A 13,765-nucleotide genomic window follows, 5' to 3' on the forward strand; every position below is an offset into this window, starting at 1 on the left:
ACCAATGAATAAGATAAAGTTTTCCTCTCATGGGGAGATGATAGTATTAGGTTGGTGCAAAAGTAATTACTGTTTTGCATTGTTAAACTTTGCCATTTGATACTGGAATATTTCTTAAATAAATGTGGTTATGTTATACATCATTTTTTATGTGCATCTCTCAATTTATGTTTTTTGCTAATGTCTTATTACTTGCTGCTTATTTTATATTTATTTTAAACTATAGAAATTATGTTAGACAAAAAGCAAATTTGAGCGATTTTTTAATTCCAGTTTAAAACGGGTTGTAAAGCAGCACAACTCACAACATCAGCAATGCATTTGGCCCAGGAACTGCTAACGAATGTACAGTGATGGTTCAAGAAGTTTTGCAAAGCCTTGAAGATGATGAATGTAGTGGCCAGCCATCAGAATTTGTGTGTGTGTTAGTTGCTCAGTCATGTCCAACTCTTTGTGACCCCATGGACTGTAGCCCACCAGGCTCCTCTGTCCATGGGATTTTCCAGGCAAGAATAATGGAGTAGGTTGCCATTTCCTTCTTCAGGGATCTTCCTGACCCAGGATTGTGCCTGGATCTCCTGCATTACAGGCAGATTCTTTACTGTCTGAGCCACCGGGAAAGCCCAGAAATTGAGACTGACCAACTGAGAGCAGTCATTGAAGTCGATCCTCTTACAGCTACATGAGAAGTGGCCTAAGAACTCAGCGTTGACCATTCTCTGGTTGTTTGGCATTTGAAACAAATTGGAAAGGCGAAAAAGCTCAGTAAGTGGAATAAGTGGGTGCTTCATGAGCTGACTGAAAAAAAATGTTGTTTTGAAGTGTTGTCTTCTCTTAGTCTATGCAACAACAAAGAACTATTTTTATATCAGATTGTGACCTGCAACCAAAAGTGGATTTTATACAACAGTTGGAGATGACCAGCTCAATGGTTGGACAGAGAAGCTCCAAACCACTTCCCAAAGCCAAACTTGCACCAAAAAATGGTCATGGTCTCTATTTGGTAGTCTACTGCTGATCTGATCCACTACAGCTTTCTGAATCCTGGTGAAACCATTACATCTGAGAAGTATGCTCAGCAAATCAATGAGATGCATGGAAAACTGCAATGCATGCAATAGGTACCGGTCAACGGAAAAGGGCCCAATTCTTCTCCATGACTATGCCCGACTGCATGTCACACAACCAACACTTCAGAAGTTGAACAAATTGAACTATGAAGTTCTGCCTCATCCACCATATTCACCTGACCTCTCGCCAGTGGATTACCATTTCTTCAAGCATCTCGACAACTTTTTGTAGAGAAAACCCTTCCACAACCAGCAGGAGGCAGAAAATGCTTTCCAAGAGTTCACTGAATCCTGAAACATGGATTTTTTGGGCTACAGAAGTAAACTTATTTCTCATTGGCAAAAATGTGTTGAATTGTAATGGTTCCTATTTTGATTAATAAAGATGTGTTTGAGCCTAGTTATAACGATTTAAAATTCATGGTCCAAAACTACAATTACTTTTGTACCAACCTGCACGTAAATACAGGTCCACAATCCCTTATTCAAAATCTAGGGGCAGGGTATGTTTTGGAATTCACATTTTTCAAATTTTAGAAAGCTAATTCCTGCATATTCTATATGTTATTTAAATCCTTACTATTTATTGTTTTATTGCACCTTGCAATTACACATTAATATTTATGCAGCAAAACGTATGAATTTTCACTAGATTTTTCTACCAAATGAATTTTAGTAAGGACAGATTTTGCCATCAAGTCAGTTTAAAAAAAACAACAGCTTTAATTTTCCAAGCTTTATAGGTTGTAGGATTTCAAATAAAGGATTATGTATCTATACATATAACATCAGGGAATTAATTGCCTTGAGGTAATAAAAAGTAGAGGAAACAAAACTGATAAAGGAGTGTAAGGAGATGGTTACACAGGAAACTCAAAAACATGTATTTGCCTGATTCTTAAGATAAAATAGGAAATCTATGATATTATAGATTCCTACTGTAAAAGAATATAATTATAGATCCTTTTAAAGTAATGTAATGTAGTCTTGGACTTGAAAATATATGTGATAACTTTGCCTTAGTTTATGTCCAATACCTCAGACATTTGCTAGAAATGTCAGCTAACTCTTAAAAGGCAGCTTTACAATCAACTTTGATAATGTACGTTTAAACAACTGGCTGTTTGTAACAGGCCTTTAAAAATTTAGTCAAGAGGGCATTTTCCTGCCACAAGCACATTCTGTACTGCCTTCGTTTTGTCTGTGTATATTTAGAAAGTGCTAAAGCAGTGTTGGCCCAACTTAATTAGAAAAATTAAAATCACACAGAATATTTCAAAGCCAAATATAAATGATTTTCAGATTTCCCCCTTGTTATTAGTGCTTTTCTTATAGTATTTTAATGTATCCTTTCATATACTAAAGTTTACTTATTTAAAAATCTTGATGTAATAACATGGAACTTTGTGTTTCTAGAAAAAGCATATGGTTTTTTATTTCTGTGTTTTCTTAAATTATGAAATCAACCTACATCTTAAAATTGAATTTGCTCATTCATCCTCTAGTTGGTAGAGTGATAGCCAGATTCCAAATTTGATGTCTAGCACCAGGTCATCATTGTTATTTTGTATCATGTGTTATTTGTGTTTGAAATGGATGTTGTGTAAAACCTCAAATGCTATTTCCATTCTATTAAGTGCTTAATAAGTCTTGTTGCTCAGATTGTTATTATAAATAATAGAGTTGTAAGAGTTGTAAAGGAAGGAACCTGAAAGGAGATAGGCTTTGGAGAGAGAAGGAATAATATAACTGATAGGATGTTGTCATGAGACTAGAACCTCAGAGCATCGTTTTGTTGTTGTTGTTGTTTTTAAAATTTGACCACACTGCATGGCATATGGGATCTTAGTTCTCTGACCAGGGATCAAAGTCACACCCCTGCATTGGAAGCACAGAGTCTTAACCACTGGACCACCAGGGAAGTCCCCTAGGACCCCAGAGCATCTTTTTTAAAATTTTTATTTACTTTAATTGGAGGGTAGTTGTTTTACAAGGTTGTATTGGTTTGTGCCATGCATCAGCATGAATCAGCCGTAGGTCGCCTCTCTGCCGGACCTCCCTCGCACCCATCCCACTGCTCTAGGTTGTCGCAAAGGTTGTGTGGAGCGCCCTGCATCACGCAGCACATTCCCACGGGCTGGCTGGTTTACATACCGTGACGTGTGTTTCTGTGCCACTCTTTTCTGTGGGGGTGCTGGGCCCTTAGAAAAACTACATTAAGTCCGAAGCAATTATGTTTGTGGTGAAAATGTTTGCATTTGGTATGGGGAGGGGGTTACATATATATTATTTTAAAAATCATACTTCTCTCTTAGCTTTTTTTTTTTTACTTCACTAAATACATTTTGAGTTCTACAAGGGTGAGGGATGACTTTGCGTTGGTTTTCCCTTTTATACTGAGCAACTAGCATGTAGGAAGTGTTCTGTTAATTATTGAAGGAAGAATGCAAGTGAATAGGTGTATATACTATATTGAAAGGAGACCCCTGGACTTGGAGAAGGCTTGGATGGCACTTAAGGGGGGAAGATGGGAGTGAACTCCTGATGTAGGAATGGTGACAAGGCTAAGTAGCTCTTTGTTGTAGGGCACTTCTAGAGAGATAAGATTTTATAAATTGGGGTTGAAGTGCCAGAATGAGTTTGTCTTTATTTCATAGGCAGTGAAAGGGTCTTTGAGGTATTTTGAGGGTGAAGACATTGAGATGGTTTTGGGGGACACTAGTCAGGCACTGGTGAGCAGGTTAGATAGAAATGGGGAGTGTTCTACTTTCATCCTCCACTTTATTCCTTCCTGTATTCTCCTGGAGCGTCCACCCTTCCACAGACTGATAGTGCAGCAGAGCATTCCCATGCCTCTGTTCAGTTCATCCACTCCGCCTATACACCTTTTCTAGTTTCTAAAATTAGAATTAATTGTTCTGTGGATGATGCCTCGTTGTAACATAGTGGAGTTAGCTTTTTTTTTAATTGGCCATCTTTTTATGTTTTTTGTTTTCATGCGTTTTTATTTGTAGCCATTTTTCCCCCCTCCTGTTTGTGTTCTGTGTTTTTTGTTTTGTCTTTGGCTGCGCCACATGGCTTATGGGATATTAGTTCCCCAACAAGGAACTGAACCCAGGCCACAATAGTGAAAGTAGCGAGTCCTAACCACTGGACCATCAGGGAGTTCTGTTCCCATGGGGTTTTGTAGGTGTGAAAGAAAGTGAAAGTGAAAGTGAAGTTGCTCAGTCGTGTCTGACTCTTTGCGACCCCACGGACTGGCTATAGCCTATCAGGTTCCTCCGTCCATGGGATTTTCCAGGCAAGAATATTGGAGTACCATTTCCTTCTCCAGGAGATCTTACTGACCCAGGGATTGAACCCGGGTCTCCCAATTGTAGGCAGACGCTTTACCGTCTGAGCCACCAAGGAAGTCTTCCCTGATAGCTCAGTTGGTAAAGAATCTGCCTGCAATGCGGGAGACCTGGGTTCGATCCTGGGTTGGGAAGATCCCCTGGAGAAGGGAAGGACTGCTCACTCCGGTATTCTGGCCTAGAGAATTCCACGGATTTTATACTCCATGGGGTTGCAAAGAGCCAGACACAACTGAGCAACTTTCACTTTGTAGGTGTAGGCCTAAGTAATCTTTAGTGCAATGTGTTCACTGAAAACACGTTTATGAAGTACTTCTATGTGATAAGCATTATGCTGGTTCAGAGATGAAAGACATATGCTTTAGAAGCCTAGTGCAGTGTTTCTCAAAGTATAGTCTGCGAACCCCTGGTGGGCCCTAAGACCCCTTCAGGTCAAAACTATTTTCTATAATACAAAGGCCTTTAAAAAAAATATTCACTGTGCTGACATTTGCACTGATGCTACAAAAGCAGTGGCGATGAGTTTAAATCGGGGAACTAGTACCAAACTATACTAGTAGTCACTGTATTTTTCGCCAACACAGTTTTAAAAAATAATCTAAGTGTTTAAGTGTTCTTTATCAATAGTAAACAAGTATAAATTTTATTAAATTTCATTTCTTGAATACTAATTTTTAAATATTCTGTTTGCTGAAATGGAAATTATGAGTAAGACACTACTGCTGTATATTGAAATAAGATGATTATCTAGAGGAAGACCACTCCAGTGATTAACTAAATTATAAACTGAATTGCTTTTTTTTAAAAAAATGAAACAGCTTTACTTGTAAGTGTAAACTGTTGACAAGCTGTTATTCAGACTTGAATATTTGGCAGATATTTTCTCTGAAATGAGCAAAGTTAGCCTATCACTTCAAGGAAAACCGTTATGTGTTGCCAATGATAAAATTCAGGCTTTAAATAAAAATTGGATTCTGGAAAACTTGTATTCATCAGTGTGAATTTGATGGCTTCCTAATACTTAAATACTTTTCTGATGATGTTGATGGTGATATTAACAAATGTTACTTTTTGATATTGTTTAATGAAATATGTCCACTGCATCGCTTGTTAATATGTTTGAAATGATCGATACATAATGTTACAAAATCATGTATAAGTAGAAGATTGATTCAAAGTGCAAGGCAGATTGAAACATGTTTTTCCAATAAAGTATGAAAGTATGAGAAGTTCATTGATGTTCAAATTCCACATTTCAACTAATCTTTAGGAAACTACTAGCTGTCAAATTTAGTATACTATCAAAGGAGAATATCTGAAAAGTATATTAAAATATCATTTTCCAGTTGCCTATCTGTTTGACACTGATTTTCATGGATGTTAGTCAAAACAGCATAGTGCTACAGATGGAATATCACAGCAGGTTGAAGAATCCAATTGTCTTCTACTAATCCAAACATCAAAGACATTTGCAAAAATGTAAAACAGTGCCTCTTTTTCTCACTAATTTTTGTTTCTGAAAATATAGTTCTTTTAAATAAAAATATTTTGGTTAATATATAATGGATTTATATATATTATTTTTAAATGAATTGACAAATATTTTTATTAAGATGAAATAAACATGGAGTTTGCCATTTTAACCATTTTTAAGTGTACAGTTCAGTGACATTAAGTACACTCACATTTTTGTGCAACCATTATCACCATCCACCTCCAGAACTTTTTCATCATCCCATACTGAAACCCTGTACTCGTTAAACACTAACTTCCATTGCTCCTTCCTCACAGTCCCTGGCTGTTACCATTCCACTTTCTGTCTCTATGAATTTGACTATCTAGTACCTGATATAAGTGGCATCATACAGCATTTGTCTTCTTGTGACTGGCTTATTTTGCTTAGCATGATGTCCTCAAGGTTTGTCCATGTTGTAGATGTGCCAGAATTGTCTTCTTTTTTAAGGCTGAATAGTATTCCATTGTGTGTACATACAACATTTTCTTTATCCATTCATTTATCTTTGACCCTTGGGTTGCATCCACATTTTAACTATTATAAATAATGCTGCTATGAGTGTGAGTGTACAAGTAGCTGTTAACATCCCTGTTTTCAGTTCTTTGAGTATGTATGCAGAATTGGAATTGCTGGACCATATGGAAATTCAATTTTTTATTTTTTGAGGAATTAATTTCTAGTACTATAAATATCAGTAGATATAATCCACATAAACAGAAGTACTCTTGGGTCTTCAATGCTTTTTAAGAGTGAGGGTCCTGAGACTTAAAAGTTTGAGAATAAGTGGTGTAGTGGAATGAGTGAAATAGAGAGGTAAGTTAGGAAGTTACTACAGTAGAAGACAAGTTGGACTAGACTTTGCTTAGAGAAAATGACCAGAGTGGTAAGGAGAATATGTCATATGAAGAGAACTTGGAGAACCTGAAAATGTATGTGACCTTGAGAACTTTCTGGGAAGATATAATAGCTAACTTTGAGTATTTGAAGATGTCTCACAGAAAAGAGATTTGGCATATTTTCTGTCAACTTGGGTTAAGGTGGAGCAGAGGGGAAGACATGATAGTAGCAGATGTTAAGGGGAATCAATTTTAGTTCATAATAAGGATTTTCTAACAGAATAGTTCCAAGGTAGAATGGACTAAAGGTAGGGAAAGCTAGCATAGAGTTTCAAACTGAGAGTTTCTAAGCTTAAAAAAAGCTCCTTGGAGAGGAGAGGTGAATCTGTCATTAAATGGTTAGTTGGCCTAGAAGAACTGTCTAATCCCTTCTGATGCTGAAGTTCCATGATTCAGATTAAAATGTTCCTCTGTCGTTTGTATGACTTGTAAGTTGATGGTTGGATTCAGGGGTTTTGATTAGACTCAGGTGCCATCTCAGTGACCACAACTTTTGGCACTGGTGTCCTCTTTCATTGAGAAGCATATAATGGCTGGTTGCTTTTTGCAAAGTTAGTAGCTGTTTCTCCTTAATGCCTAGAATTGATTAGGAGTTGCAAAATGATGGTATTCTAATTATATCATACCTGTTTTAGTTATTTTAGCTGGAATATTTTTATAAAGAGACATTTCTCCTTATCTATTATTTGGTTACCAAATGATATAGTTTCTGTAGGACTTCCCTGGTGGCTCAGTGGTAAAGAATTCCCCTGCCAATGCAGGAGTCACGAGTTTGATCCCTGGGTAGGGAAGATCCTCCGGAGAAGGAAATGGCAATCTACTCCAGTATTCTTGCCTGGAAAGTTCCATGGACAGAGGAGCCTGGCGGGCTACAGTTCATGGGGTCGCAGAAGAGTTAGACACGATTTAGTGACTAAACGATAGTTCCTGTAAGAAAGTCAGGCTAGATAGGCGCCTTTTCATTTATTTGTCAGTTTTCAAGGTAGTAAGTGGGTTCCTTGTCATCTTCAATTTTCATTACTCTATCAAGTTTTTCTTCTTCAAAAGGGAGACAAGGAGACTTGTCTGGTCAGTTTCAAGTATTCATAGGTACCAGGCTGCTCCGGTGTCTTCAGACCTCATTTGCTATCTTGGATTAGAGAACAACCCTCCCGCTGTCAGCTCCTGTTCTAAAATTAGCTCTTCATATGTTCCAGTGAATACTTGCTGGCAATTTTGGAGTCTTCCTCTTTTCATATTCATCAACAGTCCCTCTGCTGTTTCCTTTTAAAGTTGCTAACACCATACAAGTCTTGTGGTTGTTGGTTTGTCCCCAGCTTCTTGTATTTTAGGTTTGTGGGGAATACTTTATTGCCAAGGTTGGTTGGGAGTGTTTTCCATGGGATTTTGGTTTTGTTGTCTAGTTGCTTGGTTTCAGTGTGAAGATCATGGAGATTAAAACAAACAAACAAAATCTCCTTACTGCCAATGTCATCTTCCCAGAGAGAGGATAAAATCCTGGAAGAATTAGGGTAGAATTGAGAATAACTGAAATTTCTGACTTGGTGAATGGTAATTTTCATGGATGAGGATTAAAAATAGGAGAGAAGGAGAAAGGTAGTGAGTGGAATATAAGATCAGTTTTTGATTTCTTAGATTAGAGATATTTGTGAGATACTCTAAGAGAGATGCTTTCTTAAGACATATGTCTGTAGAATTTGATAGAGAGAGCTAGGTGATGAAAGATCAACACTTCAAAGGTAATTGAGGCCATTATAAGTTGGAGAAATTATTATTTTGGTAAAAATTACAGTGTGAAAAACCAGTAGAATAGAAAGCATTCAACTGAAGATGAAAGAGACACTAATAAGCATTTGTGAGTGAGTAGTTTTATGTATTTTCCATAAATATGCACAACAAATGCAGGTTTACAGAGCAGCAATCCAAAGGGGATGACACTCTTCAAAGCTCCAGTTATATGGATGCATCACGGCTTTTGGCTATTTGGTGTATGTAGATGGCATATGTATTAAGTATAAAGAGAATGAATTTATAAAGTATTTTTCCTATTAGAAAAATAGATGTTAAATACTCATAAAAATGAAAGTCTTAGATGATGTTAACTGTTCATCAGTTACAAGGTTTAATATTTTCAGTAGATTCTAGTGTCCTATCACAGATCTTCTGTTTTAAGAGTAAATGAAAGTGTTCTGTCTTACGAGCTGTTCCAGATGTTCAGGTGCTTTGATCTCAGAGGGGGTGTTTTAAGTGGTAGTATGCATACTGGGGGCCTCCCTGGTGGCTGAGATGGTAAGAATCTGTCTGTAATATTGGAGACTCGGGTTCAATCCCTGGGATGGGAAGATCCCCTGGAGAAGGAAATAGCAACCCACTCCAGTATTCTTGCTTGGAGAATCCTATGGAGCCTGGTGAGCTGCAGTCCACTGGTCTCAAAGAGTTGGACAGAACTGAGCAACTAACACACACACACACACACACACGCACGCACATTTGGACATTCCTTTTTAAACATCTCGTTAGCATTAAGTATCACCCCAAATGACTACTTTTGACCTGTCTTTTCGTTTCTTCTTTCTAAAATCAGGCCAGTCTTCAGAGACCTGAGATTAAACTTGAATCACTAAAAGAAGATATTAAGGAATTCTTCAAAATATCAGGTTTGTAAGTTGCTTTTTCTTTTTCTTTCTCTAATTCTTTAAAGCAAAATAAGGAAAGACTTTATTTTGAGGGGATATTGTATCTGCAGTCAATTACTTGTTTAAAATTGTGAAAGAGTGGTAGGATAGTTTTTTTATTTGAAGTGAATTAGAACTTTCAGACATTTCTGCAGAAATTCAGGAACACTGGTAATAACTACTTTACATTGATCAGTTTTAAATAGTGTTTGCCTTCCTGGTCAAAATACATCCTGAATGTATTAAAATCTCCTTAGTTAAGTACCTTGTCTTTTACTTTTCATCTGTGACTTTTTTTCCTTCTTTGCTTCATTCTCTCTTTTCCACGCTTCAAAGAAAACAGAAGAAAATTTCAGCTTTTTTAGAGCAAGCTGTTAAGAAGCCTTTGCACTTGGGAGCTGAGATATTAAGTGGTTTACTTAGCCAGATAAGTTGATCAAAAATAATAGTTAGTAGCCAAGTGAACTGATCTGACTGGTGGTGCCTTATAATAGTCTGCTTCTCTTGTTTAGGAATTTACTGACCAGGTTATTGTCACGAATTACTTGTGATCTTTGTCAGGTGCCTGGCTGTTTCTCGCCCTTCCATTTGCATATTCCTCATAGCACTGACAGTACAGCTGCCAAAGATTTTGGCATTTGTTGAGTGCCTTAACAGTGGAAGAAGGAAATAGTCTTCTCATCTTAAGAAAATGGCGCCATAGTTTAACTTACAAAGTAATAAATCATGTTGATGACTTTGTATTTAGTGTTAGCCAAGGGAATATTGGTAAATATATAAGAAATAATTCCTTAGAATAACACTTTACATTAGCAATTGCCAGTTGGTAAGGTTCTTTCGCAGTAAATATGATGTTAAAGTCTTTGTGAGATAAATTTAATTTTTATGTATGTTTACTTTAAAAACTAATATGTTTGTATATGTTTTCCTTTTTTTAAAATAGGTTGGGAGAAAAAACTTCAGAATGCTGTGTATAGTGAACTGAGTGTGTGAGTTTTTCCTCCCTATTTTGAGATACTCAAATTACATTTAGCTATATTTGCTTTGTAAGTAATGAATATAGTTTTACTATATGTACTCATTGTTATTATTTCTTGTTAGCATTTATATAGTATTTCAAATGAGTTTATACTACTAAAAATTGTAGTCTTCCTGAGAATTAATACATGGTGGTTTTTACCAATAAAATTTTTATATTAACAATTCATTAATCCAGTGTATTTAGGGAATATGATATTTCTCATAAGTTAGTATTTCAGATAATTTAAGCTTTCCAGTGTTCTCTTTATTATTGCCATATTGGACATTATCCTTTTTCTGTCTTTATATACTGACCATTCTAAACATAGCTAACTCTTTTTTGAAATATTCATTATTAAGAATATTACTATTTTTATTTATCTGAATTTGTTCTCAGAGTTTGCTGAAGTGTGTAGAACTATTTGTCATTATGAGAAATATAGATCCCGAATGTTAACCTTTGTAGTTTATTTAATGCTCCATTATTCATCAATTATCTATTGCTAGCACTATAGATAGTAGGCACTGGGGATATAGCACAGAAGAGTGAACACAGTTTCTGCCCTCATGAGGTTTATGATCTAATTGAGTTCTTAAGTCTTCTTTTCCCTGCTATCAGTGTATCTATGTCTGTAGCCTCTCTAGTTTCTCACACTCCTGTTTCCAGTTTGCTCCTTCTAATCTGCTGTTACTTGGAAAAGGAGATAACCTGGTTTACCAGGATTGTTTCTAAAACAAAGGGATGAATGCTTGTGGATTTGTGTTTAGACACACGTTTTTAAAATTAGTTATTTGCTTCTTTGCTTATTGCTGAGTTGGTTTTTGAGCTCTTAAACTCATATATAAAGTGCTATCTATTAAGTAAAGCTGATTGTGATCATACCTTTGGTTCTAGTCACTAAAGGAAAAGGTATTTATCATGACAAGTAAGGTTTTAAAATTCCCCAAATGTAGTAGAGATACCATGAGTTGATTAAACTAATATGGACATGGTGATTTACCTCTGTCTATTAAAGCTTGTAACTTCAGTGTCTTTGTCTCTGATACTGGCAGAATAATAGCATCTGTTGTGTATAATTCCAGATATTAGATTCTCATCTCAGTTGATACTACTGGTGATTGCTATTTTTGTGGTATAATGCATTCCTGAAAATTGTTCTGTGAGACAGAGTCCCTTTTTACTTGATGGCATTGACAATATATCATTCATGGTCATATCTTTGATATCCTACATAATGGACATTAAATAAGTGTTTTATAAATATTCAATAACTTGTTGGGGTATTTGAAGGAGTTCAGTAAAACTGCCTGTTTTCCTCACTTAGATTCTGAACTAATAGAGAAAATAAAATATAAAGGCAAATGGGATAGCAAAACTATACTTTTACTTGTAGTAAAGATTGGGTAGGAGGACATAGCTTAGTGCAAGAGCAAAATAAACTCTAACTGAACTCCAGACTTAGACTTAACCTTCTAGTTAAATAGCATTGTGAGCATATTCAGTTTATTCTAAACTTCAGAAGTTGTAGAGGGCATTTTCTTCTCTTCTGGGGTATAGTGAATAAAGCCCTGGAAGGAGGTCAAGTGTGTTACAGGGAGGCAGTTCGTTTCATATGAAAGGGCACATCTAGAGTTGGGGAAGAAGTGTTTCTTCACGCAAATCAGAAAAGTAAGTGGACTTAGCATAGTCTGGTCCATCTTTCATTGGCAGAAATCATTAGATGCATAGGTAAATAAAGCAAAAGTAAGATAGAAGTATCTATTAATTCAAATGATTGGAACTGAAAAAAAATGTACATACTCTCATTCCTAACAGAAGTGTGGCCACATGAGCCATATACATCATACCTGGAATTTGCTCATGTCATACTTATTTTAGTAATCTTTCCAAAGGTTTTAGTCATATTTTTATTTAACAAGTATAGCAGGAAAATTTCTACAGTCTTTTATTACATGAAACATAACCCTAGCCCAGGTTAGCTCTTTCCACTTCAAAACTGCATACTTTGTTTAATTATTATTGTGTTAATAACTATTTAATATTATATCAATGAATAATTTGCATTGATTGAATGTTTATGTCCAGCACTGTGGTAATAAGCACTTTATAGGCATTGTCTATATTAAGTAGTCTTTATAACACCCTACAAAGTAGATTATTATTCTAATTATTTTGCAAAAAAGAAAACTGAGTCTAAGATCACTTAAGTAACTTGCTGAAAATCATGTAGCTAGTAAATGGCAGTGCTGGGGTTACACCTCTAGTGAAACATACTCTAAAGCTGTGTGTTTTACTGCTTGTCACACATACTTGCATCTTGTTTTTTACCTAGATTAAAAGTGTTCTAAAACAAGAATTATGTCTTAAATTTCTTTGAGTATCTCCTATAGCATCAAATAAATGACACTGAGTCAGCAAGTAGTTATTGAGCCACCCCTAGGGCTAGCACACAATAAATTATCTTTTTGAATTGAGAAAACTTAGTGAAACTATTAATCCTAAATATTTACTGTAAATATTTAAGAAAGTCTTTACTTTGAAAATGTTCCAATTTCTTTGTCTCTCAGTCTTTATTGTATTTTATGTAGAGCAGTTTGGAGAAGGAAATGGCAACCCACACTAGTATTCTTGCCTGGAGAATCTCATGGACCAGAAGAGCCCGGGGGGGCGGGGTGGGGCGGGGGGGACTACAGTCCATGGAGTTGCAAAGAGTTGGATATGACTGAAGCGACTGAGCATGCATATAAAGAATTAGAAGATATATTATTTTTCCTTATGGACTATAAATTAAAAGAATATATAAACATTTTTAACCTACCATATATGTATATGCTATAAAAACAGATACCACAATCTGCTATTATAGTATTTATATGCAAGCGTCTACCATATTTTGGAGAGGTATAAATGTTGAATGATAGCTGGCCTCAAAACAGAAAGACTTTTAGATTAATGAGTACACTGCACTAGATCATCAGACTAGGTCAGTCTTTTATAGACTTTCACAGTATTCTCTAAAAGAGTCCTCAGGTAGTAGACCTGGGCACCTCTAAAATATCCTAATCATAGTTCTTCTTGCCCTCTTAGTTTTAAATGTTACACATAACAAGTGTTGTGTTCAGAGCTAGGTGCTGGCATAATGCACAAGTAGGTAGATAATGTTTGCTTTTTATGGAGCTTACATCCCAGTAGGGCACAGAGACTTTACAGAAGCAATTATAGTAGAATATAGTA

The 13,765-nt window shown here is 36.0% G+C and overlaps 1 protein-coding gene across 3 annotated transcripts in view; it reads left to right on the forward strand.

Moving 5' to 3' along the window:
- TBC1D19 (TBC1 domain family member 19) overlaps positions 1 to 13,765 on the forward strand; it is a 135,439-nt gene that overhangs the window by 15,541 nt on the left and 106,133 nt on the right. For 2 of the 3 annotated variants that reach the window (XM_061164507.1, XM_061164508.1), the window contains exons 2-3: positions 9,420 to 9,492; positions 10,454 to 10,499. In XM_061164507.1, coding sequence (XP_061020490.1) covers positions 9,420 to 9,492; positions 10,454 to 10,499 — 119 coding nt within the window. Of the gene's footprint in view, positions 1 to 9,419; positions 9,493 to 10,453; positions 10,557 to 13,765 lie in introns of those variants that run through there. The other variant, XM_061164509.1, reaches the window with a different exon arrangement.

The sequence above is a fragment of the Dama dama genome, chromosome 17 (assembly GCF_033118175.1).
Source record: "Dama dama isolate Ldn47 chromosome 17, ASM3311817v1, whole genome shotgun sequence".
Classification (NCBI taxonomy): Eukaryota; Metazoa; Chordata; class Mammalia; order Artiodactyla; family Cervidae; genus Dama; species Dama dama.